Below are 26,383 nucleotides of genomic sequence, written 5' to 3' on the forward strand. Positions count from 1 at the left end.
CGCCAAGCGGGGTTAAGCGTGCAGATCGTAAGGCCGTTAATTGGTTCCGTCCCACCGCTGCTTTTTATTCCCAAGTTTAAATATTTTCTTTATTCATCCTTCTCCCCCCTCCGTCATCTGTCAGCTTTTCTTCACTTACTTATCTACCCCTTGATCATTTGTCGCCACGCAAGGCTCAGTTGAAATGGAATAACACACGTTTTTGCCCCTGTTTGATCCCCAATTAAGAATTCAGCTCACAAAAAGCAAACTGTGAGAGAAGTTTTTGACACCGTCTATATCAATCCGCTTGACATCGGCACCCTATACATCCATACGAGTAAACTCAATCACGGATAGCCATATTACCACCGACGCAATTCCAAACTTACACCACACGGTCGACTTTTGCACGTCGTCATTAACCACCACGTCTCATCAGTTATTATCCGGAACCGAAATGCATTATCGAACAAGACTAAAGATAGATCAGAGATTTCATCAACATCCTTGCGGGTAGTGGTGTGCGCCCCGTTTCTGCAACAGAATCGGCTTTATCAATTCGCTATCTGAGGTCCGAGAGGCTTCCTGAAACGACGATCATACTGGAGCTGCATTACTCGACCCCCTTGCATGCCGGGTTAACGGGATACTACATTGTGCCTTTTGAGGATGTTCTCCTGTTAGTATCATCTCTCCTTATCTCTTCCTCCAGCTCATGAGCTCTATATCGACTATCATATATATAGTCCAATCTATTTGATTGAGCCTCGTTGACCTTTGTGATCAATGCAGCACGAGGCTCGCTTCGGCCTCTTGGTCGAATTATTATGGCGGTGGTACCGCCGTTGAATTTTATCACGCTACACTATGCTTATTTTATCATTACATCATTGGTCTTCAGTGTCATATTTTGGGGAGCTTCGAACCCTTTCCTCAGTGTCTCTTATGCTGATGCGCTATTCATGTGTGTTAGCGCTATTACAGGCGCTGGCCTGAATACTGTATGTCTCTCTTTTCACGCCGGAGATTTTAGCTGCTCGGGCTGGCTTTCTATTCTTTTAATGCATTTAATAACCCTTTCGCCAGATGGACTTGTCTTCATTGACTACTTTCCAGCAAGCCATCCTTTTTGTGCTCCTGATGCTGGGGCATGCCATCCTCATCTCGATCACTGTTCTATTTGTGAGGAAAAGGGCTTTTGAATCAAAATTCAAAGGGATTTCAATTAATTTGATTCAAGATAGGGAGTCATGTCCCACACCTGGCTTGAACATTCCACTAGATGGAGCGGACTCCAAGGTTGCCAATGTGCAGCCCTTAAACATGGATGCCGGCCATGGTGACAAGGCACCTGGCATAACTGAAGCCAGTCCCGTAGAGAACTCAACTTCTTTGACCAGCGATGACCATATAAACTGGGCTGAAGATGATCAAAAAACCATTGGTGCACGAACACGCTCGCACCTTCAACACCACCGAGTGTTCCCCATGGTGGGCGTTGGCGCCCGACCTGACCTGAATAATCATCCGAGAGATGCCATCCCAAACCTGCCTCTACGAGAGGAGAGTGAGATATCACGGCTGAAGGGCATGATCCAAGGAACACAAAAGTATTTCGCGTCCCGAGGCGTTATCTCCCGAAACTCTCAGTTCCATGGGCTCACCCCCGACGAACGCGAGAGACTTGGTGGAGTCGAATACAAGGCAGTTTCGTTCTTAGCAGTGATAGTCGCCCTTTACTGGCTGATGTTCTTGATCATCGGTATCATCGGCGTGGGAGGATGGCTCGAAGCGAATCATCCAGATATATCTCGGGAAAACGGTCTATCACCTTTCTGGACAGGCGCTTTCTTCGCTGTTTCTGCATTTGTGAACAGCGGTATGTCCCTTTTGGATGCCAATATGACTGCACTACAAAAGAAGTGAGTATCTCACCGACATTTTTTACGGCCTTGCAATGTACTGACCGTAGCAGTGTGTATCCACTTCTCACAATGGGTTTGCTAATTCTTGCCGGAAACACTCTCTATCCCTGCTTCTTGAGATTTATAATCTGGACATTGAGATGCATGGTCCCAGACCGACCGGCATGGAAGACATGGAAGGTTACCTTAGACTTTATCCTTGATCATCCTAGAAGGGTATGCACATGGAAGGCAGTCACCAGAGTACACTTGCTAATTGATTAGGTCTATACAAATCTTTTCCCAAGACGCCACACATGGTATCTGCTGGGAACCATCATTGTTCTAAATGCCATTGATTGGGCCGGTTTCGAGATACTCGCAATTGGAAATCCAGAAATCGAGGAATTGCCACCAGGCTATCGAGTCCTGGACGGTTTGTTCCAAGCGTTAGGTATGTGCTTCGCTGCTGATTCTAGTTACCAACTACGCTTTTTATGTAACTAACGTTTGAAAAAATTGCAGCTGTACGCTCTGGAGGGTTTTACGTAGTAACTATATCCGGACTCCGACAAGGGTTACTCGTTTTATACGTTCTCATGATGTATGTGTCGGCATTCCCCGTGCTGGTGACCATGAGAAACACCAATGTCTACGAAGAACGTTCCCTGGGCATCTACACCCACGATGACCCAAAATCCGAAGCCGAAGGCCAAGCCAAACAAGGTCTCTTCATGGGTCTCGTGCGACACCACCTGCTCGGACGCCAGGATGTCCCCACCGCCGAAGCCTCGCGCAGCTACTTTGTCCACCAACAACTGCGTTCGCAACTCAGCCACGATATCTGGTGGATTGCCCTAGCAGTCCTCTTTATCTCCATCGCTGAATCGCCCAATTTCAATCGCGATCCTGTCAGCTACTCCACCTTCAACATCATCTTTGAAGTTGTCTCCGCCTACGGCTGCGTCGGCGTTAGCGTCGGCATCCCCGGCAGGAACAGCTCGTTCTGCGGCGGCTGGCACACCATTAGCAAATTGATCCTGGCAGCAGTTACACTTCGTGGACGTCATCGCGGTCTTCCCGTCGCTATCGATCAGGCTATCATGTTGCCGAGTGATAACCTCGCCTGGGCTGAAGAGGAAGATGCTGCGATGAGACGGGAGAAAACTCTTGCCTGGGGTGCAGACAGAATGCCTGTTGGCGCTGTTTAAATCTTCTTAATACTATAGACATCATGCCGTACGTTTCCTATGTGACATTGGCACCGCTAAGGTTTCTATGCGTGGTGAGACTGTGTGGATTCGATGCAATGTGTGTCACATGGGACCATGGTGAAATTGTCGCTTCTCGTATATAAAAGTTTGTTGATACAGATTGGAATATTTGAATTATCCTGTGTTTTGTATGTTTTGCTTGATGTTATTTACTGTCTTTGCTTGGCTTATTGTTTTTGAGTTCTTATATTAGTTCATTTGTTAGATTTTATCACATATAAGATGTTTTTGGCATTCGAGATGCGTTATTGCGTAGATTGTACCTATGCATTTCAACTTTTGTATACGTCGACATCAGAGTAAAAGAAAACATGTCTTGAAATAGCTACGGGGAACCTGATATAGGGGAAAATAGTGCCATCACTGATACAATATAAATGGCGATAAAAGCATCATCTAATCCTCCTCTTCTTCGAATTCCATCTCGTCCTCGTCCTCTTCTTCTTCTTCTTCCTCCTCCTCCTCTTCACCATCTGAGGAGGCATCTTCACTACCCTCATCACCCTCACTGAAGCCACCCATCGTCACATCCTCCTTATCAGCAGCCTTCTCCTCGGCTCTCCGCTGTTCTTCTTCACGTCTCGCCTCTTCAAGAAGGGTAGCCTTCTCTTCACGGATCTTCCGCTGAGACTTGACGAATGCGCCGAGCGGAGTCGATTCCCAATCGACATCTTTGAGGAAGTTTTCCACTTCGGCACGGTTGCGCGGGGTATAAGTGACGCTGGTTCTGCGGTCTTCGATCCAGCGGGCGTTAGCCTCAACCTTCTGCACCAGAAGAAGGATCATCTGGTTGATCTTGGCGTTCTTGTTTCCTCCGGAGCGCGAGCTGACCTGCTTCAGCCAGCGCTTCAGGGAGACCACGATGGGGACGGAGAGTTCGGGGAAAGCGATGTGCTTGGTCCACAGGACGAAGAACTCGGAGAGGAGCTCGGCGACCTGTTCGCCGACGCCGTCTTGGTAGACGCGGGTGCGGAGGTAGGATTTCGGGGCGCGGATGGCGGTGTTGAAATCGAGTTGTTTCAGGGTGCTTGATTTCGGGGGCTTGCGCATCTCGGCGAGGTTGAGGACCTCGAGGAGGGCCGGGGCCAGTGGGACGTAGGTTCCTGTGGAGCGGGAGAGACGGAGGAGGGCGCGGGTGAGTTGGAAGCGGAGAGGGAAGTAGGTTGCGGTGGGGATGAGTCGCATCGCGCCGACGGTGATTTGGACGACGGGGTAGATGAGGGGGCGCATGGCGGATTGCTTGCCGGCTTTGGCTTCGGCGAGGCCATCGCAGTGCTGCGAGAGAACGCGGGACCAGAAGTCGAGCGAGTGCACGTACTGCCAGTTGTAGATTGTCTTGTAGGACTCCTTGGAGGTGTTTGTGATGCTGCTGCGGAGATGGATGGCAAGTTGGCGGATGAAGTTGAAGCCCGCGGTGTAGGACACGTTCTGGTCGATACCCCACAGCTCGGCGGCGGAGTTCTTCATCAGGTTCACGCCGGCCAGAGTGTGGACGGTGGTGTTCCGGCTGCCCTTCACGACACCCTCATAGGAGGCCTTGAGGACACTTTCCTTCAGCCCAGCGTCTCCGATAACCATGAGACGCCGTAACAGCAAGAATCCGGTGATACGTGTGGCTTCCGTAGTGGACACATCGGCCCAGATACCGACAATGGTTTTGATGAGAACCTTCAGGAGCTTCCTGAACTGAAGCAAGTAAGGAAGCATAGGTTCAATAGAAGAGAGTGTGAGCTTCAGTGTCTGTGCATCGGACAAATTCGTGAGCAATTGGTGGACGGAGGAGGTATAGGACTTGATAAGAGGCGTAAGCGTCTTGAACTTCTTCGAATCCATAGACACCTTGACTTTGCCGGAGGCAGTCTCCTTGACGGGGAGATGATGCGACAGAACTCTAGGAACAGAGCCAAGGGCGGTAACAAGAACTTCATGGTATACATCGGATTCTCTGATAGAGTATTTTTGCTCCTGGGCGTCAACGTCGTTGAGGTAGGCGGCAGACCGGAAAGCGAGGACAGCCTGTCGCATTGCTCTAATTGAGTTCTGCTCTTCCATCAGCTTTTGCCATTTCTTTACCATGGCAATGGTGAGTGTGTTGTCGGTTGTCGGTTCCTCTTCCTCCTCCCGGGCAGCCTTCTTTTTCTTCTTCGCTGGCTGCTCTTCCTCCGCTTCACTCAGCTCGTCCACTTCCGCAAGATCACCATGGTCACCGAAGTCCAGGAGCTCGGCGTCATTCTCCTTGAGGTATTTATAGAATTCTGGATCCTTCTCCTTCAGGGCTTCAAGCTGGTCCTTGTGCGCTTCGAAATCGTCGGCTCCACTGGCGTCCGAGGCCGCCTCGTCGTCTGATGGGACACCGTCTTCCTCTCCGCTGCTTGCTGCAGAATCTTCATCCTCGCCTTTCTGTTCTTCCGTGCGCTTGCGCTTGCCAGTCTTAGGGGTGACATCCTTCTTCTTAGCCTTCTTAGCTTGACCGGCATCGGCGTCTGCAATATCGAAACCGCCCGAAAAGAAGTCGTCCACATTCATCTGAGCAAAAGCATCCTGTTTCTTCGTTTCCTCCGGATTTTCGTCTGCGGAATCATGAGCATCGGCGCGTGCCTTAGCATTATCAGCCTTGCGCTTGTCCTTCAGATGGTTACGCTGCTTGATTTTCGCAGCCGCCTTTCGTCGTTCGAGGACATCCTTCAGATGCCTCTTCTCAAACTTCTTGGTGGATTTCTTTTGACTTCCGGCCATTGTGTCGCAAAGCCCCAATCTGACCGTGCAGATGGGAACAAATGTACAAAATGGGGAAATTCAATGGAGGTGAAAGTCTTTCACCAAATTAGAAGAGACTCAAGTTTTTTTTTCTTGGGTAAAAAATTTAGAAGATTATGCGGCAGAAAATGGCGGCGCCGATCGCCCAAATTGGGCCACCGCCTTTTGTTCCCCCTCCGAGTGTTTCTGATTATCTGCCGTCGCAAACTGACGTATAGAAGGAACTGTAAATCGCAATGTATGCCCAGCGCCCTTTGGCGTATGCGCCGACTCCTTATAGCTATACCCCCAATCCGGCCTTATCTGCGTCCATCAATCTCGATGAGGTATGCTGGGGTGCCTGGCTTGCTTGCGGGGCAGCTGGCTAACGCCCATGCCAGGAAGTTAAACTAGCCTCCAGCTCGGCCGAGCGCGATTTATATGAGTCGCTGGCTGAAATTTACAGCATCATAGTCACCCTTGATGGCCTCGAGAAGGCTTACATTAAGGATGTGGTTACGGAAGCGGAGTACACAGAAACGTGTACTCGGTTACTGAAGCAGTACAAGTCTAGTTTGGGTGACGACACCGTCGCCCATGAGTTTGTCGATCTGGAGACCTTCAAGCGAACCTGGGGGGTGTGTTCCTTCTAATCAACCTTACTCTTTGAAAACTGGTTCTAATCGTTTTACTTTCGCTAGTTGGAATGTCCCCGTGCTACCGAACGTCTTCGTATCGGACTTCCTGCGACTGTCGAGCAGGCCAGTCACAACGCGCCAGCAGCTAATATGGGCTCGACAGCAGGCCCTAATGGAGGTGCTTCAGGCAGCCTGATCCTAACGGCCACGGAGAACTTTATCACTTTCCTCGATGCGTTAAAGCTGAATATGGTGTCGAAGGATGCGCTCCACCCACTACTCTCCGAGGTGATCCAGTCCGTCAACAAGGTGACGGACGGGGACTTCGACAACCGGGGCAAAATCATTCAGTGGCTAATCACATTGAACCAGATGCGTGCGACAGAAGAACTGAGTGAGGACCAGGCGCGAGAGCTGTCCTTTGACATTGAACAAGCCTACCAAGGGTTCAAGTCGACGTTAGGTTGAATTAGACATGTCATACCGTTTTAAACGGTGGCTAGGGTGGGCTTCGGCGAAAGGCGTCTGGGATCGATCTTGAATAATTGTAGCTATATTGGTTCAGGTTCAAAATTTTGTATTCTGAAATTAAAACAACCTTCTGTCGTGTTGTAATTGATCTACTGCAGAATCAGGCACTGCTCTGGGCCTTATCTTTGGGTCCAGAGCGGATCCGACCCGCGGAACGTCGTGATCCGCCCTTTCCTTTTCGGGCAATCACGACTTTTTTTTTGTGCATCGAGAACCGCCCACCTGTTTTGCCACAGGCCAGGCAAATATAAGAGGAGAAAGGCTCTCATCCCCCTTTGTGTTGGTCTAGACCCGCTATAGTCAAACTCCATTGTTCATCAGACCGCTACAATGATCAGCGCGGACCTCGACGAGCCTCTCCACGGTATGTGTCCCCAGTTTCCCCGAACTGATAGGAGCGATGGTGGGCTGATAAGCGTTTCAGTGTTCGACCTGCCTCAAATCCATACTAAACCGTCTGGAACCGAACTTCTACGAGCTCTTGATATCTTAGCGATCAAACCAAAAAGTTTCGCTTCAAGTAGCCATGAAGCGGTGAAGGCTCCAACTGTTCATCCGACCGGAGTACCGCGCTATTTGACGTCTATCATCTCGAGCCCCCTTTCATGGCTAGATACCGATGAGCTTCGGGAAGCTGTTTGGGATGCTGCTGCTGCTCGACTCAGCGAGCGCTCTGGGCGAGCCGGTATGAGCAATATAATTGTAGTTGACTGTTTCCAGGAGTTTAGTGTTGTCTAACTTGGGGGGTCTTCCAATAGCGATGCCTGCCATGTCCCGTGTCTTCACAATTCCCAGTCCGTCGGGTGAAGAGCTGACTCTGACCCTGCACGAACCATCCTTGACTGCCGACAACCTAGGGATGAAAACCTGGGTATCCTCGTACCTTCTCTCCCAACGACTCCACTCTCTCCTCGAATCAACCCCGCAACTCGTCCCATCTGAGACGACGATCCCCACCCCAAAGACAGATCGCACACTTCGGGCCCTAGAGCTAGGCGCTGGAACGGGACTTGTGGGCCTTTCCTTTGCGGCCATCCGCGGACAGTCGGCTTCGATTCATCTCACAGACCTCCCCGATATTGTTCCTAACCTCGCCCACAATACCGCTCTGAATGTGGAGCTACTTACCAACACGGCTGCGACTGTCACGACTGGCGTGCTGGACTGGTCCGTTGCGCCCAAGCCTCTCCCTACTCAAGAGAAACAATACGACTTGATCCTGGCGGCCGACCCCCTGTATTCCCCCAAGCATCCCAAATGGCTCGTGGAGACCATCGGACACTGGTTGAGCCGCGGACTTGATGCACGCGTGGTGACCGAAATGCCTCTGCGAGATGCATACTTGCCGCAGGTCCAAGAGTTCCGTGAGCGCATGGGGCAGCTTGGTCTAGAGGCGGTTCATGAGGGAGAGGAGATAGGGTACGATGACTGGGAGTCGGCAGATGGAGGAGCGCTGGCAGTTCGATGCTGGTGGTCCGTTTGGGGGTGGAGCGAGAAGCTCTAGCCCGCCATGGCTCATAATTCCATTGGTCTGGTTTGCCAGATCATATCAACTGGACTAGAACGATGTCACGAAAATCCACGATCAACGAGCGACGATAGAGAATAGATAGACTACATAGATGTCCCTGCGCAGCGATCGGTCGGCCCATCGTTAGTATAGAACATTACATGAGAGCTTTGCATGCACTGTCTATATTGTTATCAAGTTAGCATGAGAAATTGACAATAGAACAATGACAGCGATAGGATACCATCTGATCGTAACTTTTGTCTTTCATTGTTGAGTTCCACGGATGTAACTAAGAGTCCCTCTGTATCAGGCACGATACGACCAAATGCCCGCTCACGTGCCTAGACCTATGACGGCATTGTGTTCCTGAGCATTATCACAATAAATCAACTAGTATTCATATCGCCACAGAACTATATTGCCATTCTTTTTCTTTCTGTCTGTACATATAATATTATTGCAAATTCAAATATTGATTCCCTATATATAACCACCACAACTTCCAACTTGAAACAAAACCCCAAAACACTCATATCCTAGATCAACATCTATCTCACTCTAGTCAACAACCCACCAAAATGGTCATCGGCCTATTGACAATAGCCGCAATTCCCACCGTAACAGGTGTTGCGCTAGGCGTAAGCGAACAGCGCAAAGCAAACGAGCGCAAAAACGACGAGAGGCGCATGGCCAAATTCCTCATCGACGTGGAAACCAACGGCGAAACCCAAGAAGACAGCGAAGTATGCGGGAAACGGTTCGTATTAAAGAATAACAAGGTATGTGGCGCTCCCCATCACTGTATTTGTTTCTCGCGCGCGCGCGCGCATGCATATGGCTGATCTGGAAATCACGTTTTCGTGCAGGTTTATCTCGATGACCCGAATCCTTCGAAGCGGAAGCTTCCGTCGCATACGGTGACTTCGTTTTACATTGAATATCCGGAGCTGGAGGAGACGAAACATTTGAAGCGGGGGTTGGGGCTTGTTACTACGATTTCGGATAATCCGCCTATGCTGGGGTGGATTTATGTGGATAAGGATACGCATGAGTTGAAGTATGGGAACCGCACGGCGAGTGTTGAGCATGTTGTTGGGCCGTGGGATTGGACGGAAGATGAGACGACGATAACGCTGGAGGAGAGTCCGGATTTTTATGCAGTGCAGGAGGAGGATGGGGACTGGGCGGTTTATTTTGATCGCGATGGGGATGAGTTGGAGTATGTCCTGGAGGAACAGGACAAATTGGATAATGCGTTTGCGCCTATTGCTCTGAAGCGGAAGTTGATTGAACAGCTTTTACAGCAAGCCCAAGCCCAGCAAGCTAAGAAAAATGATAACTCGTGATTGGTATCCATTGTTCGGAAGGGGAATCGTAATTTCATTTGTGTACAGAGTATTATGCATGAGATTTTTGGCACCTTTTTGTTTTTTTTTTACTCTTGAATGCCGCCCCAGCCGTCGTCGCCGCTATCAGACTCCGCGCCCGATTTAGATGGTCCCTGGAGCTTCCTGTTACGGCTCGCTGCGATGGCGCCCTTCTTCTTGTTTTCCATGCGTCGCTCGAAACCGCTCTTCGTGCTGATTCTTGTCTTCCGCTGCTGCTTGTCATCTGCCACGCCCTTGAGATTCGTTTGTCTGGCTTTGACGCCGTGTTTCTTCAGCTCTTTCTTGTCCTTCTTGCTGAGGTCGGGGAGAGAGTCTAGAAGCCATTTCTGGACTGACTTTTCGCCCTCCGTTCCCCGTAACTTCTCACTGACGTCGATAATGTTGGCAATGCTCTTCACGTAAGGAATATCTTCCTTCGTGTAGTATGTCACTGCGATACCACCTTCACGACCGGCCCGGCCCGTACGTCCAACTCTGTGAACATAGACAGCCGCTGAGTTCGGAATGTCGTAGTTGACAACACCGTTGATACCGCGGAAGTCGATACCACGAGCCAGAAGATCAGTTGTAACGAGGATCCAGATCTCGCCCTTGCGGAAGTTCTTCATAATCTCCGAGCGCTGGCCGTCCGAAAGATCGGAGTGGAGGACAGCGATACGCGATGAGCCACCGGCTTCTGGAGGGATATCGTAGCGCAATTCTGAATGGAGTGCCACGGCCCTAGGAATAGTTTGGGTAAAGATCAGGAACGGCGGACGAAGGCGGATATCTGATGCTGCCGCCGCTGCAGGATGGAGGAGTTGTCTTAGACCGAGTAGCTTTCCTTGTTCTGTTGCAGCGTAGACCAACTTATGCTGGATATTTGGAATGGCAGAGTCCTTCAATCCAACGACGAGGCGATACAATGGGTAAGACTTTGTGAGACTTGAAGCATCTTTGCGCTCCTTGATTGTGGACTTGGCGAGGTCTTCAATGCTCGAACCCATGGTAGCTGACCATAGACTTGCTCGAAGCTCAGGGTGTGTGCAGGCGCGCCAGATATCAAGAGTTTGCTCGCGGAACAAGGGATCCAAGAGAACATCTGCCTCATCAAGGACAATATTCCTCACCAAGGGCAATGTAGACATAGGCTTTGTTTTGTTTGCAGAGAGTGCATTGACCAGTTGCAAAGGAGTCGTTACGAGAATGTCGCTCTTAGTGACAGGGGCCTTGGCCTTGCTCTTCTTCTCGGTAGTCTTTTCGTCGTCCTCTGACTCGGAAGATTCGGAGCTGCCCTCGTCCAAAATGTCCTCGTCACCGTCCACATGCTCCACCACCTGCATGCCCTTCTTCATTAACGTGATCTTAACACCAGTTCCCGAGACCAACTTTCTCCCCTCGTTAACAATCTGACTAGCTAGCTCCTTAGTCGGCGCAACAATGACCGCAAAAATGCCTCGCTCCTCTTGCTGCTCATGATGGTGGCGCACAATCTTATTGATAACCGGAATCAAGAACGAAAGGGTCTTTCCACTTCCCGTAGGCGCAACGACCAAAAGATCTGGCTCAACCGGCTCATCTGTCTTGGACTGGACAATAGTCCGATCACCCAACAACAAAGGCAGAGTCCCCAACTGCACTTCCGTAGGCACCGTAAAGCCCTGTTCGGCGATATTCTCCGCCAGGCGGCGCGAGATCTTGTGCTGTGTGCGCAACTCCTTGAAAGAAACAAGAGGCCGCGGGAATAACCGCCGAGCCTTCTTCTGCTCCTTTTTAGTGAGAGTCTGAGCAGCCTCTTCTTTCTGCTTTCTCTTCTTCTTTTTCTTCTTCGGTTCCTCTTCGCCCTGCGCCTGCACAGGTTGGATTTCCTCAAGCTCGCGCATGTCCGTCACTTTGATCTTGTGAGAATTCAAGATCGTCCGGCGTTGCACTTCATCCATTTCGTCTTCGTCTTCCGAGCCAGAGCCGTGTTCTTCATCCGAAGGCGACTCTTCGGTCTTCACAATCTTCTTTGAAGATCCCTTATTAGAGCTGAAGAAGTCCAGATCGGGCTCACGTTCCTCTGGCTCATCCGCCGCAGAACCCCTCTTTCTCTTCTTGCCATTTTTTTGTTCTTCCAGTAGCTTCTCAGCTTCGGAATTACGAAACAGCTGCGGGTTCTCCGCCTTGCCCGTCGAAGGAAGTGATGCTGAAGACGGGCTGGGACCGGCCTTGAATTTGGTCGACCGGGTCAACAGCTTGAAAGCATCCATCGCTGTAACTGGCAGCTATGTTGCCCCGTGCCGAAAAATAGATGCTATGTGAATAGCTGCGACGGGTTTACAAGCTATGAAGGTGTGGTGGTGGTTGGATACGCGGTATAAAAAAAAGTTGGAAAGCAGAAATTCTTTCCCGCACGGGCCAATCAGCGTTGTGTTTCTCCATCTGTTACGGTACCGTACCTTAAACCGGACTCCACAAAAAAGCTGCTAGCATTAAATTGATTTGATTCCAGGGCCCGTTCTAGAAATTTCACTATGGTGGAGGTACCCTTGCTTCGGAGCGGTATTTTTATTCTGTATTGCATTCTAGAGGTTTGCAATTGTTACACCCTTGTCATTGATGCTGGCTACGTAGATATCAGTAGGAATAGGAGATACTAGGTAGAAACGAATGATCAATTCAAACGCACGTCTAACACATAATTGACGGACATCTCTATACGACTTCCACTTTTGACACAGGTAGAATAGGAAAAGAACAAGAAGAGCAACAGTTGACATGTATATCGCCCTTAGAGTGAAGCATCCAAGGGAGAAGAGGGGATCCTCCAAAAGTGCGTGATTTACCTCAGACAACAGTTAAATTCCATCGTCTATCATACAATAGTACAGAACGCAGTGATAAAAGGAAATATAAAAAAGACAGGCCATGCATTAGTGCTTGCGGGTGATCTAGTGGTCTCCGTGGTGCTCAGGGTGGCCCCTGTAGCCGACAATGTTCATTCTACCGATCATCTCACCGACGGTGAAGAATCCGATAACCTCCGCGAGAGTAACACCGGCCAGGGCGATTTCCTTCTTGTTGGCATTGCGGACACGGGCGGCGATGTCTCCCGGCGACACGAAGTTGGCGTTCTTAAGGGCGGCAGGGCTGCGGAAAGCGTTGAGCAGAGGCTGGTAGAAGGACTGGAAGGTAGCCAGGTTGCTGCGGGATGTTAGTCAATGCCGGGTACTCTGTCGGTCATATGGAAGCGCTTACGGAGGAGTCATGTTCTGTCCACGGAAAACGAGCTTGGCGAGTTCAAGGCCGACCTTGCCGTAGTAGAGGGTGGGGGGTATCATAGCTGTTTCATCCCAGTATAGTTAGCGATGCTGATACACATATCGGCGGAGGTTGAAGTGGCTGGCGCGCGCCCCAACGCAGGAGTCGTGGTAGCAATGGCAGTGATGACCACGGCTCCCACAGCTGGCAGGGAGGAGCGAGTCTTTAAAAGACGGAGACATTGGAGATCTTCTTACAATCGACGAAAGCGATGACTTTTCCGGTCCTTCCACCAACCTTCCTCAGAGCACTGCCGACGCCTTGGGCGGCATTCGAAAGAGCGGGGCCAGCGGTCGATGTGACACGAGAGAGACCCTCAGACGCCTTGGAGGCAGCAGAGGATGCAGCCTCACCAGCCTTCTGAGCAGTCTCCGAGGTGGAAGAGGCGTATCTGACAGCGGTCCTCCGGGTCAGGAACTGCGATTGCCGAAGAACGGCACGGGACGCCGTAGCGGGCATCTTGGAGACCACAAAAAAGAAAAAGACTGTAAAAGGAGAGAAAGACTTTTAAAAGTGGCAGAGGGGGGACAAAGGAGTCCAATGGCGGTGGGGTCAAGAGCCGGAGATACTGGATCGTCGCGCAATTGCAGGACCAGAATCTGAGATTTGAGGCTCGGGAAGTTCAGGGAAAACGCTCTCCCCATTGGGTCACGTGCACAACGGCACTGTTGACATGCCATCCAACGGGCCGACCATGAGCAATAGCGCATACTCCCAAAGTCAACAGTCCATGAACTACTACTAGGCGACCAACAGCAGCATTCGGCATTATTTTTCAATGACTACTAGGCACGAATCTTCTGTCATCCCATCACACATTTTTCAAGAGAACTCAATTGAGTATTTCATCAATTGTTAGCTACTTGCTTAATTACTCTGATCCTAAGCAAGCCATTATGAAGATACGGCTAATGTCTAATTCGGCATTGATCTACGCAAAGTTTTTCTTATGACAATGAAATGCGCCTATTTGATATCTCCTCAGATGACGAAAAACTGCATCACTTCCTGGAAGGTTAGGGAGTCCTCAGAAATTCACGGTCAGAGAGCCAAGCGCAGCCTGATGGGGACGAACTTGCTCAGGCAGTAACTCTATGGAAGCAGGCAAGCATCACACAAACTGCGCGCAATATTTATATTTCCCTCGCGCCTACGATCCACGAGTGCAGGCTTTTGCTGAGATCTAATATCAACCGGTAATGAACCAGCGCATTGGGTCTCCAAATACTGAAAAGTATGTTGTTTAGAGCTCTTGGAAGTTTAAAAATTCTGGAGAGTTCATCAAAGCCATAATTAAGATAGTATGGCTACACCAAAATCTCCGAGGGCATACGAAATACTGGGCCGGGCCCGCGATAGAGCGGACTAGTTGTTTAAGAGATCGGCGAGCCTTATGTATGTGTATATATAAGACTTGATTAACCTCGTGGGCTCTCCCTGAATGGCCTTGGGCCATTGGACGAACAATGCTCAAACTCTAGTATACGAAGTTTTGAGACCAAAACGAAAGAGCGCAGGATATGAAACACTTTATACGCTCATGATATCGGCAAAACTCTGATCAGGTGCTTAGCGTGAGTGACATTGCTGACATGCTATCTACAGGACTCTATAGTGAGGTCTTAAGGGGTTTCTCGCGCGAGGTTGGTCCCATACTTGAGTTAGCTTCATTTGTGGTACGAGGATGCATTAAGCTTTTCTGCTAGAACTTCTCTAGAAGTTCTTAGAGTAAGAGAGGCTTCTGGCGAGTGGACTGACAAAACTTCTGGCCAATCGCAGCGGGTCGGCATCATATATGACATCTTTAGAATGCCTTAGGTAACACTATTGGCGATGTCAAATCGCAATGCGTTTGTTCAATTATCATTTGTGACGCAGGAGAGTCATAGAAGAATAGCATGTTAATTAAAGCCGACTTAGAGAAGCCATGTGCCCAATCAACTGCGAGGATACCCTACAAACCAATATAATTCAGAGAGCCAATTCGATGCGTGGCCCTTGAGACGCGATTCCCAACTATGGCGCTTTTCGGAAATTCAGTGTTATTGAATTTTACAAGCCCTCCTTGTGATCTGCTGCCCTCAAATAGTTATATTGTTGTAGAACACTATGCTATATATAAATAGCTGTCGGACGGAGAAGATGTTCGATATGTAGCAGCTCCAAATCAATCCGAGACAGGTCGAATCAGATGACATTTCGGAAGACCGAGTAACGGCTCACAGTGAAACCGATAGGAAGAATTAATCCGTCCTATGGCTGTCCAAAACTTCAGGATCGAAGAGGGATTGAGAGTTGCCGAGTGAATCCGTGAGCATGTCGGGATGGATACAAGAGCATCGAACGGCCGTCTGGATTCTCCACCAAAGAAGGCGACTTTTCCACCGGAGAATTTCCACTCTGGGAAAATCCCACTGAACTATGGTTCTGGCCCAGGCACCAAAACCAATGAATGCTACATGATTTGTTAGACAAAAAATTTGATAATGCTTGTGGATTCAGGTTCTCTTATTCATTTTTCTTGTGGAGGCGCAAGATGTATCGAAAATGCGCGTTTAGTGGTCGTTCAATGATCAAAAATTGGCTAAAATCCCTATTTAACCGAGAGAACCCTATGTTATTCTGCAGCAGATCAGTTTCATATAGAGCTAGATAACCTGGTTATCAGTTTTGAAATAGCATCTTCCATTGTCTGACGGGCTTTCCATTTTGTGGATATACTATTAACTCATTGAAGCCAAATGGGACTCATTCTAGAAGCATTTCGATCAACCATCATGATCGGACATTTAGTTAACAACAAATAGAAGCATTCATAGACTATTCGCCATCATGCTTACTGGTAGAGTTTCTCTCCAAGAGATACTTTGTATGCGCAACCATTTCCTATTTTATCAATGGCCGGGGTTCGCGAAGCCGCTCCTGGTTCCTATAGTTTCCTAAAACATCAGTAGGTGTCTGCGATAGAAAGGCGGCCAAAGATATTCCGCTCAAAGCGCCGGTCATACTGAGGCTATACTCTCCAGATACGGTAATGGGTCAATTCTCCGGAGACTCAGCGAGCACCATGACTTCAAATTGCGACCAATGGTGATGCCCCAGAAGTGACCCCGCGGGCGCGGGGCACCGGCTAAATAAAATCTGGGCCAGTGATGGGTGCCACGATGCCTCCACTCCGTCCCGCAGGAAGATGGAGCAGTAGTATCGGCTTGATGGTTGACCGTCTTTCATGCTCAATCAGGAGCCTCAGTGACTTTGCGAGCTGGGTCTGATTGAAAATATTTTCAATGCTCCTTTTCACTTTCCCCATCTTGGAGGGGTAGCTCCGTCGGGCAGCTATTAAAGCTTTGGCTCCCCTAAGCCTCTTCCCTGTCTTTCTTGCTGCATTCCCTCACTCCTCTCGATCCTCCTACCGTCAGTACCCAGACCTCCTTCCTTGCACATCATGGCTACCGCAACTGTCCTCGAGAAGGCCAACATTGGTGTTTACACCAACACCAACCACGACTTGTGGGTCGCCGAATCGAAACCGACGCTCGAGGAGGTGAAGAGTGGCGAGAGCTTGAAGCCCGGTGAGGTCACAGTTCAGATTCGCAGTACCGGAATTTGCGGGTATGCGCTTTTGTTCCCTAGCGGCATGTTCTCAAACTGACAATTGGTGTTCACAATAGATCTGACGTGCATTTCTGGCATGCCGGCTGCATTGGCCCCATGATTGTCACGGGAGACCACATCCTGGGTCACGAGTCGGCCGGTGAAGTGATCGCAGTTGCCCCCGATGTCACCCATCTGAAGCCAGGCGATCGTGTCGCCGTCGAGCCCAACATTCCCTGCCACGCTTGCGAGCCTTGCCTGACTGGACGTTACAACGGTTGTGACAAGGTGCTTTTCCTGTCCACTCCTCCCGTAGACGGTTTGCTGCGGCGCTATGTCAACCACCCAGCTGTCTGGTGCCATAAGATCGGCGATATGAGCTATGAGGATGGCGCTCTGTTGGAACCCCTCAGCGTGTCTCTGGCTGCAATTGAGCGAAGCGGGCTTCGCTTGGGCGACCCTGTTCTTGTCACCGGTGCTGGTCCCATCGGTTTGATCACTCTCCTCAGTGCCCGCGCCGCGGCGCGACACCCATTGTCATCACCGATATCGACGAGGGAAGACTAGCATTCGCCAAGTCGTTGGTTCCCGACGTTATCACCTACAAGGTGCAGACCAACCTGTCCGCCGAGGATAACGCTCAGGGCATTATCGATGCTTTCAACGATGGCCAGGGCTCCGCCCCTGATGCTCTGAAGCCTAAGCTGGCACTGGAGTGCACCGGTGTCGAGAGCAGTGTCGCATCCGCCATTTGGAGCGTCAAGTTCGGCGGCAAGGTCTTCGTGATCGGCGTGGGCAAGAACGAGATGAAGATTCCGTTCATGCGCCTGAGTACCCAAGAGATCGACCTTCAGTACCAGTACCGCTACTGCAACACCTGGCCCCGCGCCATTCGCCTCGTGAGGAACGGTGTCATCAGCTTGAAGAAGCTTGTTACACATCGCTTCCTCTTGGAGGACGCTCTCAAGGCCTTCGAAACTGCTGCAGACCCCAAGACGGGAGCCATCAAGGTCCAGATCATGAGCAACGAGGAGGATGTGAAGGCCGCTTCAGCTTGAATCAATCACTGCTGAGATGAACTTCCCTGGTGTTAAAGGTAATCAGTCACGTTTTATACCTTTTGTGTTTTTTTTCTGGTATCATTTTCTGCAATGATGAGTCATGTAATGTTATGATGATCGGTTTAGATATATTGCTTTGAACTATAGACATTCTAGAAGAATTCTATTTCTTAAACTTCTCAATATTGGCTTGTGTCTTTTCTAGGCTTGAATTGAGATAATGTTGATGCGTTGATGGTATCTCAATTTTCTGTAGCATATCTGAATATGGGGATGTAAAGGCTGCTTTTATATGCTTGCCAATTAAGGACCTTGGTGGAGACTCGGGCCTCAAATGGCAGTACATGATTGAATGTAAAACATAGCATTTCGATCTTGGTTCAGTTATGGTTCCAATAACCCATCGACCTTCACCACCAAAGTACCACGATTCGCCGAAGACAGGATATACTCTTACTGCTAAGCATTTCATCCATGATCTCCACAAGGGTGTCACGGGAGAAGCCATACTGGAACAACTCCGTGTCCTCCCTAGGGCAACGGGTAAAAGACTCCCCAAAGCAACAAGCCCTCGCCGATGAAGGCTAGTGAAACCTGACTACCTATTTACCTTAGATACACGAAAGGAAAGCAAAGAATCAGATGCCGAAATCACTCAACATCCTTCCCAGATATGGTATTTACCCCAACCCGTCCCAGTCTCGCCCCATGCATGTTCGGATATGCAAGCCATTGCATATAGTCGTTGACTTGCAAGAGCTTGAACACACACACACCATGTGGGCCCTTCACAGGGGGCACCCTACTCCACCTGGACATGCATTGGTGTCCCTTAAAAGGCTCAGACTACCTGAGAAACCATAGAAAACCATGGAAACATGGACCATTGGAGGTCCATCTTTCTGATTAAACACTAACTCTGATATCCACATAGTACACATGAACTAACCGAGCCACTCGGCCCGACCCCATAGTTCCCGGAGTAATCGTAAACCACTGATAGTGATGGAGGCTTCATGTCGATAGCCGAGTGTCCAGAGGTGCGGCCAATTCACTCACTGTCTGCTCGGCCACGTAGATTTTGATCCCTGGTCAATCATGTCACCGGATTAGGAGCTTGCTACCTAAAGTATGCCAACCGGCAAGGCATCTGCATTGCACCCGTAGCAGTATTCAGACGACTTAAAAAGAAATGGCAGTTAATCTAGGCTCCTCCTCTCCAGTGTACTAACAAACACGTTAATAATAGAGAATAGATCATGATGTATATATATCAGAATATAGGACACCACCTCCAAAATTAAGTCCCAAAAGTAAAAGTACTAGACACACTAATGGATCTACCACCATCCAACCACCGATATATCGGATAGTATAGTATAAACACATTAACAAAAATCAAAGATGCATCTCAACAATAGGCCCCTCATATACATTCCTCGCCCTTAGGACATAATACACAAGACTCAAAATAATAACCCCCACCGTGCCAACCACACTAAAGTTCATCGTATCCACCGTGACCGTATGCTGCGGCGGCCAGAAACTAAAGAAGACTGCGATCGTCATATATATAAGCGCGAAGGTATTGACCAGGATACCCCAAATACCGGGTAGATGGAAGGGCCCCCAGACGAGCTTTGCGCCGGCTGTGTTGACGATGGCGTCCTCGCTGCTCTTGGAGCTGCTGATGCCGCCTGTGCAGCGTCTGTAGAGGAGGAGGCTGGCGACGACCATGTAGGAGAGGTAGAGGCCGGAGATGGACATGGAGACGAGGTCGTTGAAGGCGACCGAGGAGCCGATGTTGATTAGGGCTAGTAGGCAGGCGACTATCGTTGTGAGGCCGACGGAGTAAATCGGGATGGCGGACTCGGGTGTCACCTAGATGTATGTTAGTGATCGACTATTTGTATAGTAGGAGGGGGATTGAAGGTGGAGTAAGTAGGGGAGGATAGATGTACATACCTTGCTCCATAAGCGCCAGCCGGGGATTCCGCGATCTCTCGCAAAAGACCAAAATTGCCGTGATGTTGAGGCCAACATGCCGACCGATGTGCAAATTCCCATGGTCGTGATGATGGAGCCCATGGTTGCTGTGCCGGCCACAGACTGCGTCGCTTGGAGGAAAATTGCCATGAATGGGTAACCAGTTGGAGACTCGAGGGCTGCCTCGATATCTCCCAGGCAGAACAACATGGCGATTAGCATGCTGAAACCCAACGTTCCGTTGATGAGAACACTAAGCATGATAGACCGTGGGACAGCAACTGGCGCGTTTGTGATTTCTTCGGACATCTGCAGATAGGAGTCAGCATCTGTTCTCATCTGCAGCTGAAACTAAGAATCGTACATGAACAGCAGCGTCACCCCCCGCAAATGCAAACACGCAACCGACGAGACCGATAAAGAATGACAAGCCCTGCGTGGGCCATTCGCCCAGGTTCAGGAAGTGGGTGAACACCTCCTGCGCACTCGAGTGATCCGCCATATAGGTTAGCGGGATAAGAATGGCGAAGAAACCGAGAATGTGGAGGATGAGGATCAGGCCCTCAAAACGGGGCAGCAGGTTTCCTCCTACACTATTGATCCCCACGGAGAAAACAGCGACGGCCCAAAAAAGGAGAGTCCCATGCCAGTTCTTGGGCTCATAACTGGAGTTTGTGAGGACGATAAGGCCTTGTATGAGCGTCCCAGAAAGAAAGCACGAAGTTGCGAAGGTTGCTTGCCATCCGATGACAGTGAGCCAGCCTGAGTCGCAGGGTAAGAGTGGGAACGAATGGTTCTTGTCGCAGGTCTGATGAAGTGCTCACCTGTCAGATAGCTGAAGAGCTTCATCGCAGACGGAGGCGCCAGCATAGAGCACCAATGATACTGGCCGCCGGATGTTGGAGCCCTAGAAAAATGTCATTATGGAATCCAGTATACCACGATAGGGTGTTTCATACATTGATGCCAGCTCTGATAAAACCACAAAGGTCGCTGCAACGCCGGCCCAAACGAAGATAAAACCATACACGGCTCCTGCTGGGCCTCCACTAGAAGCGCTTCTATTAACATTTCACGGAACAAATGAATCGCAGGCCGACTCCATACTTTTGAAACGCTTGCAAGAATAATCTGCTCATATATCAGTAAGATTGAACATGCTAAATATCCCAATCCATCGATGTAAAGTACGTACACGACAATGCCTTCCCACGTGATGAGGATCGTGCAGCTAAATCCCAGCATTGACATCAAGCCGAAATTCCGCTAATGACGATAAGCAAGGGACAGAGAGCATAGTTGTATAGCAGAGGTAGTACCTTTAAGACAGGGCGCTTGCCCAAGCGTATCAAATTAACATCATCTGTCTCTTTACTCAAAGGGCGGCCCTCTAACTCGTGTGGAGCGGCAGGCGCATTTGCTTGAGCTCATGGGAGGCCATGGTGAAGCAAATGGCTCTGGAAAGAATGTACCGGAAGAGCCTGAGGGGCAAATCTGCCAAAGCAGTTGTTGTAGATATCAAGAACCCCGACTCCCAACCTTTAAGAAAAAGAAAAGAAAGTGCGGGTATCTGGCCATGTTTCGGACGGAGTGTGGAATGTTTAATCGCAATCCCTGTATATGCAAGCCACTCGGTAATCACTTGGCCGTGAGCTGCAAGACAAATGAAAATACTTAGTCCAGGGACTAGCCCGACAATTCTCGTATAACAATCCCTGTTGCATAGGGGGCCAATTAATTCCAGACCTCTTTAGATTCCCTGACTGCCCGTGGCCATAACCGGTTCTATTAATTTGTCAACGAATCGACCCTTGTAGAGGCTAGCCCTAAGATGCCCGGCGATGTCTCTGCGTCGTAACATCCTCGGAGGGTTGCCTCCCCGAACACTACCTCGGACGGACCCAGGTCTGTATTGAACACGTACTAATATCTAATAGGACTAAACTGATGCTCTGGCACATGAGGCTGTATATCACTCGTGGTTGTACCCCTGCGGCCCCACAACGAACAATTCGCGATCAACCCAAACGGCACGTCCGTTGTACCGCTAAAATCCTGAACACGCCCCTAAGATATTTAGTTAGTTGAGCTAGATTCGAGAATGCCAAGGACTCCCGCCCGGCTCCCATCGGTGGAATTAGTATGCATCCCAATATAAGTGGAAAACCTTGTGGGACTGAACCTGGATCTTGTATCCTACGACTCATGTCATTGGGCAAAACCCACGTCCACGAAGAGAAATAGTGTATGGAGTGGAAAGACATTAATATACTCCGGAGTAGTATTCATATCATCCAATAGTTACCGTGACATTAAAAGAAAACTAAAATGCGACCGCATCACTTGGCATTCTCGGCGAAACTACGCCGTACTTCGGTCACAGTCCAAGTCCTAGTCTCATGGATAATATGCGTCTGGCTCGACTGACTTTCTCCATCCCAGCCCAGCGATGGCGTCGAGCTAGTTATAGTAGCCTGGTGGGTGTCCTGTATCGGTAGGGGGACAAGCTCATGCACATCGCTGCGAACCGTGCCTCGTCGATGTGAAGCAGAGTATGAGCCGTATCCCTTTTGCGAGTGACCGTAACTTGTCAGTCCACCAAGGCGCATCCCCGTTGAGCGCAGACTGTCGAGAAATGGTTTGAATTGGGGCGAGCAGGCCGTGACAATGCTTAAAGACTGAACTAGCTGCGTGGATATCGCCACGGGCCAAGTCTCATGGGATGGGTCGCGCGAATCGACGGTTTTACTAGCATAGACCAGCTGACAGATAATCATAATCATGACTCTGCGCATGAAGTTAGCAGAGGCTAAAGCGACGGAAGATGCCGGGACACGAACGCGACCCGAAGCATGAACACTCCGGCCAAGACGGCCTTTTTCTTAAGATGCGTCTGAATGCGTACAATCACTAGCATTGCCTGTATCATCATACCACATTCTGACAAGATATTCGTGGTGCCAAGATAATTCCACCAGGCATTCTGTTGACCCGTCAGTCATTTCTCCGTATTCAGAAATGGACATCACCCACAATGTTAAAGCATTTCCCATGCAGATAATCCCAAGTTCGAGGTGGTTTGCACTGGAAAGCTGAGGTTATGAGGCCAATCACCCCCCATACAAGAGTAGACATTTTCAGGCCAACTGCGATGCGGTGGTCTGTAGAAGCAGGCGTCAAGTTATCGATAAAGCTGATCAGAGCGAGTTTAGAGAAACACATGCTGAGGATGAAGAGGATATTTGCTGAGTATTGCGACTAGTCGTCGTGAGTACAGTATCCGAGGGAGATGCGTGTCTTGCTCACCTTCATCATTGCTTCAATGCTAGAACTACTCAAACTCTCATAATGCTCCCCGTACCCGTTGGCAGTCGCCATCGACACGGCGATGGACTGCGCAGCGCAGAGTACCTGGTGTGAATCAGTACCCATGTCCCCATAACATTCTCCACCACGTTTCCATGTCAAACTATACCAATGAAGCGATACTGAAGTAATCATCTTCAGTGAACTTGCGAAAGATCCAGTATTTGGTCCCCAGTCGAGTGATTACGCTCAAAGTTGCCGTCACTAGTAGAAACCAGGTCAAGACATTGACCGCTGGCGTCCAGCTGTCCGGCGAAAACTGGGCCATTGCATGCAGAGTGATAGGGGCGATACTGGAGTCCCCATGTGGAATGCGGATGTAGGCTTATTTGGACTATTCCTTGTGTTTCTGTACATGACAAGCAAACAACGAAGAAGGCAAAATCATTATCATTACGAAATAACTCGGTTTAGCCACAGTGTATGAAGTTTTCATTGGCAGTGGTTGGAAACGGAGATTATAAGCCCGCGTACTGGCCGCGATCTACTACTGTGGTGCCCCTAGGGCATACTAGCACCGTTCTTCGAGGGTGGGAAATTAAACGGCCGATTGAATATTAATATTAATATGAAAGTAATATAATTCGAAGGGGCCAAGAAGAGCAAAGAACACAGAAATATTCCGTACTCGCTCCAACCCCGGTCAACTATTGGACTACAGATTTCTCTCATTAGCACCTGACACGGTTTGAGGTAGTGAAACCCTAAATGGCCTGATGGGTCCAGGCTACACTAAGCCCCTAATGTAACCCTTGAACTTCTTGATCCAGTCGATTCACCTCGTGGCCGCTCATGTTAAGTGTTGGAAGGATCTTGTCTCGACTACTTCGTACTATATGATCGCTTGTAACCCAGACTTCTGAAACCAAGTCGAGTTTTTGGGACTACAGGAGCAACAGAATGCATCAACACCAACATCGACATATCTTACTACAAATCTATCAGTATCGGCATGAGGAACTTTCAGTCGACACGGGTTTGGAGCGTGGAGTTATTGGGAGTCTGACCCGGCTATAGTAGCACTGCTATATTTTCGGTGAAACTTCTCCGGTTATTAGATACTACTGTGTATTACGATCATCTTCGCAGATCTGAAATACGTTTTAACATTATCAATATGTATTCGCTAATATATATAAATTTATAAAATCATGTTCCCTTTCCCTCCAGTTTTACCTGGATTACAATATGCTTCTGGTGCTCAGGTTCACAAGTTATTATCAAAGTATCTCTCGCATTGCTCTTTGATCCACTGTGATCGGTTTCGAAAATCAGATGGGAGTTTGACACCATCTTCACAGATGTAGGCGTCTATCAATGTGGGAGGGACCCACTCGAAGTAAACATTCGGTACGTTGACTGTGACTTGTCGACCCTTCCTTTGAATTTTCTGTTCAATGACACCGAGTCCTTTTACGGTCTCACTCTGCTGCCAGGCGTCCACCACCTCCGAGGACTCATTGTTTTCCATGGTATGTGCTTCTGTATCACAGCTCTGCATCGCGACTTTATCGAGCTCACTCACAACGATAATGTCTGCCGAGGGCGAGACATGCCGCACGCTTAGAGCTGCCGGCAAAGATCCAGTTTTATTACTGACTGACCCATCAGCTGCAATGCGATCTGCTGCAAGCAGAAGAAAATCGGCATTTTGAGCTGCGAGAGCGACTGAAGCGTCCGTGAAAATAGATACATCGACCTTGGGGCTGTTCGGTTCCTTCTCAAGATGTTCTAGAATTGAAGATGCTAGCGAAACGCCTTCGAATAAAGGTCGAGATTCCAAAACGCGGATTTCGACAGACCGAACGCCGGAGATCCGTACTAACTGTGTAATGCATTCGCGGATGGTACAACTCGCAGATAGGGTTATAATTGTCAAGTGCTTAGGTATACAACCAGCCCGGCTAATCTTAGACATGGCGTATGATCCGAAGTTGTAGCTAAGGCGAAGCTTATATGAGCGTATCTTTTTCTGAATGCGGTCGAAGAGTTCAGAGACCTGCCGCTTGTCGCAGGGTTCCTCGGGACCCAGAGTCAATAAAAGCGTCTCGATCTCAGTCAGTGTCATCAACAGAAAGCTGAGAATGGCCGCGTCCATGCTCTGGCGTCCATTCTTCCAGAGATGCCAGGCCGTCATCCTGGCTTTCTGCCACCATGGGCCACTGAGAGTGATGGGGTCGTCTAGGTGGGCCACGACCGCCCGCAGGATGTTCACTGAAACAGCAGCTAATTTTCGTGCGCCGCTTTCATGATCGTGTTGAAGTTGTTTCAAACCACTCGCCAACACCTTCCCCGGTGTTGGGCCAAGGTCGATCTCGAACCAAACCTTTCGCAAGCCCTGTCCGAAGTAGTGACCGTCCATCGAGTCATACACATTCGGCTCGTGGTTATTCCATCCACAAATACTTCGATCAAGACGTGTGTTATCTACGTCGGTGCTGAGACCTGACAAGGTATTGAGATGGAATGCAAACGGGTAAAAGAGACATCTCTGGCCGATAGATGATGTCTCTGAAAGAAAGCTCTTCCCATATCGAAGGACTGACAGTGAGGAGGGTGGTATGGTTGTCTGTTTTTTGATCGTCTTCCAAGCGGTGTCCTCGGGGCTCGAATTATTATCTTCGATTACCCCCAGCAGGGGTTCTAGAGAGCCACTGTAGCAATCTAGTCAGCGAAATTAATAGTATTTAAGAATATAAAGGGTTGTGGGGCGAACCATGGCAGTGGAACCCTGTCACTTTTCCGAACCTGGGCACTGTTTGGCTTTGGATTCTTTGGCAATTCTGAGTCTATATTGGCGTCTCGAAAGATAAAACATAGAACTGCCCGATGATATGGTGGTGCTTGTCGCGGGTGTTCTTTGGTGTGTATGGCCTTCAACCGTGGAGGCTGTTGCGGAGCCACTTCGAGCTCAACTGATGGGAAGATCGCCATCGGGAAAGTCACAGTGACAAGAACATATCGTAGGGTCGAGACAGCGGCCCCTTTCGGCAATGTATAGGGAGAGTAAAAATGGCATTTTCACCGACAATTCATAAAACACGTCATGTCATTGGGCAGCAAACCTTGGTTGGCCCGCATACGATCGAATAGTACTCTTGATAGGTACTGTATCCTGATGCTGGCGG

The 26,383-nt window shown here is 49.4% G+C and overlaps 10 protein-coding genes across 10 annotated transcripts; 5 read left to right on the forward strand and 5 right to left on the reverse strand.

Moving 5' to 3' along the window:
• Positions 1 to 1,068: 1,068 nt before the first annotated feature.
• On the forward strand, positions 1,069 to 3,097 carry ANOM_004417 (putative potassium transporter; the record flags this gene model as incomplete). The annotated part of the gene is made up of 4 exons (XM_015549674.1): positions 1,069 to 1,904; positions 1,958 to 2,123; positions 2,172 to 2,340; positions 2,412 to 3,097. 4 exons carry the CDS (start codon positions 1,069 to 1,071, stop codon positions 3,095 to 3,097), a joined length of 1,857 nt encoding a protein of 618 aa, XP_015408728.1.
• A 459-nt stretch (positions 3,098 to 3,556) lies between these two features.
• On the reverse strand, positions 3,557 to 5,896 carry ANOM_004418 (mRNA-binding ribosome synthesis protein NOC2; the record flags this gene model as incomplete). The annotated part of the gene is made up of 1 exon (XM_015549675.1): positions 3,557 to 5,896. One exon carries the CDS (start codon positions 5,894 to 5,896, stop codon positions 3,557 to 3,559), a length of 2,340 nt encoding a protein of 779 aa, XP_015408729.1.
• A 257-nt stretch (positions 5,897 to 6,153) lies between these two features.
• Positions 6,154 to 7,002, forward strand: ANOM_004419 (ESCRT-I subunit protein VPS28; the record flags this gene model as incomplete). The annotated part of the gene is made up of 3 exons (XM_015549676.1): positions 6,154 to 6,243; positions 6,298 to 6,534; positions 6,598 to 7,002. The coding sequence occupies 3 exons, from the start codon at positions 6,154 to 6,156 to the stop codon at positions 7,000 to 7,002; spliced, it is 732 nt and encodes a 243-aa protein (XP_015408730.1).
• Positions 7,003 to 7,395: 393 nt separating this feature from the next.
• On the forward strand, positions 7,396 to 8,569 carry ANOM_004420 (S-adenosylmethionine-dependent methyltransferase; the record flags this gene model as incomplete). Its single annotated transcript, XM_015549677.1, has 3 exons — positions 7,396 to 7,429; positions 7,490 to 7,750; positions 7,824 to 8,569. The coding sequence occupies 3 exons, from the start codon at positions 7,396 to 7,398 to the stop codon at positions 8,567 to 8,569; spliced, it is 1,041 nt and encodes a 346-aa protein (XP_015408744.1).
• Positions 8,570 to 9,156: 587 nt separating this feature from the next.
• Positions 9,157 to 9,934, forward strand: ANOM_004421 (uncharacterized protein; the record flags this gene model as incomplete). Its single annotated transcript, XM_015549678.1, has 2 exons — positions 9,157 to 9,357; positions 9,445 to 9,934. 2 exons carry the CDS (start codon positions 9,157 to 9,159, stop codon positions 9,922 to 9,924), a joined length of 681 nt encoding a protein of 226 aa, XP_015408743.1. The 3' UTR covers positions 9,925 to 9,934.
• A 79-nt stretch (positions 9,935 to 10,013) lies between these two features.
• On the reverse strand, positions 10,014 to 12,197 carry rok1 (RNA-dependent ATPase ROK1; the record flags this gene model as incomplete). Its single annotated transcript, XM_015549679.1, has 1 exon — positions 10,014 to 12,197. The coding sequence occupies one exon, from the start codon at positions 12,195 to 12,197 to the stop codon at positions 10,014 to 10,016; it is 2,184 nt and encodes a 727-aa protein (XP_015408746.1).
• Positions 12,198 to 12,588: 391 nt separating this feature from the next.
• Positions 12,589 to 13,834, reverse strand: ANOM_004423 (F1F0 ATP synthase subunit g). The gene is made up of 3 exons (XM_015549680.1): positions 13,446 to 13,834; positions 13,186 to 13,270; positions 12,589 to 13,131 (listed from the first exon to the last, which is right to left on the reverse strand). Exons 1-3 carry the CDS (start codon positions 13,705 to 13,707, stop codon positions 12,879 to 12,881), a joined length of 600 nt encoding a protein of 199 aa, XP_015408745.1. The 5' UTR covers positions 13,708 to 13,834; the 3' UTR covers positions 12,589 to 12,878.
• Positions 13,835 to 16,693: 2,859 nt separating this feature from the next.
• ANOM_004424 (NAD(P)-dependent alcohol dehydrogenase) lies at positions 16,694 to 17,900 on the forward strand (the record flags this gene model as incomplete). The annotated part of the gene is made up of 3 exons (XM_015549681.1): positions 16,694 to 16,860; positions 16,920 to 17,304; positions 17,352 to 17,900. 3 exons carry the CDS (start codon positions 16,694 to 16,696, stop codon positions 17,898 to 17,900), a joined length of 1,101 nt encoding a protein of 366 aa, XP_015408749.1.
• Positions 17,901 to 19,301: 1,401 nt separating this feature from the next.
• On the reverse strand, positions 19,302 to 23,523 carry ANOM_004425 (uncharacterized protein; the record flags this gene model as incomplete). Its single annotated transcript, XM_015549682.1, has 14 exons — positions 19,302 to 19,784; positions 19,869 to 20,198; positions 20,254 to 20,651; positions 20,714 to 20,796; positions 20,849 to 20,938; positions 20,997 to 21,020; positions 21,085 to 21,155; positions 21,209 to 21,309; positions 21,899 to 21,956; positions 22,262 to 22,676; positions 22,730 to 22,872; positions 22,923 to 23,147; positions 23,196 to 23,300; positions 23,365 to 23,523. The coding sequence occupies 14 exons, from the start codon at positions 23,521 to 23,523 to the stop codon at positions 19,302 to 19,304; spliced, it is 2,685 nt and encodes an 894-aa protein (XP_015408748.1).
• A 939-nt stretch (positions 23,524 to 24,462) lies between these two features.
• ANOM_004426 (translation initiation factor eIF-2B subunit family protein) lies at positions 24,463 to 26,189 on the reverse strand (the record flags this gene model as incomplete). The annotated part of the gene is made up of 2 exons (XM_015549683.1): positions 24,463 to 25,909; positions 25,972 to 26,189. The coding sequence occupies 2 exons, from the start codon at positions 26,187 to 26,189 to the stop codon at positions 24,463 to 24,465; spliced, it is 1,665 nt and encodes a 554-aa protein (XP_015408742.1).
• Positions 26,190 to 26,383: the final 194 nt, after the last annotated feature.

Source organism: Aspergillus nomiae (assembly GCF_001204775.2).
Source record: "Aspergillus nomiae NRRL 13137 chromosome Unknown contig00069, whole genome shotgun sequence".
Taxonomy (NCBI): domain Eukaryota; kingdom Fungi; phylum Ascomycota; class Eurotiomycetes; order Eurotiales; family Aspergillaceae; genus Aspergillus; species Aspergillus nomiae.

Excerpts from the sequence above, each read along its gene's own strand:
- ANOM_004423 (XM_015549680.1), bottom strand. The coding sequence starts at position 13,707 with ATGCCCGCTACGGCGTCCCGTGCCGTTCTTCGGCAATCGCAGTTCCTG. Across the intron at positions 13,271-13,445 it reads AGTCATCGCTTTCGTCGATT|CTATGATACCCCCCACCCTC; the intron begins GTAAGAAGATCT and ends GGGATGAAACAG. Across the intron at positions 13,132-13,185 it reads GGACAGAACATGACTCCTCC|CAACCTGGCTACCTTCCAGT; the intron begins GTAAGCGCTTCC and ends AACATCCCGCAG.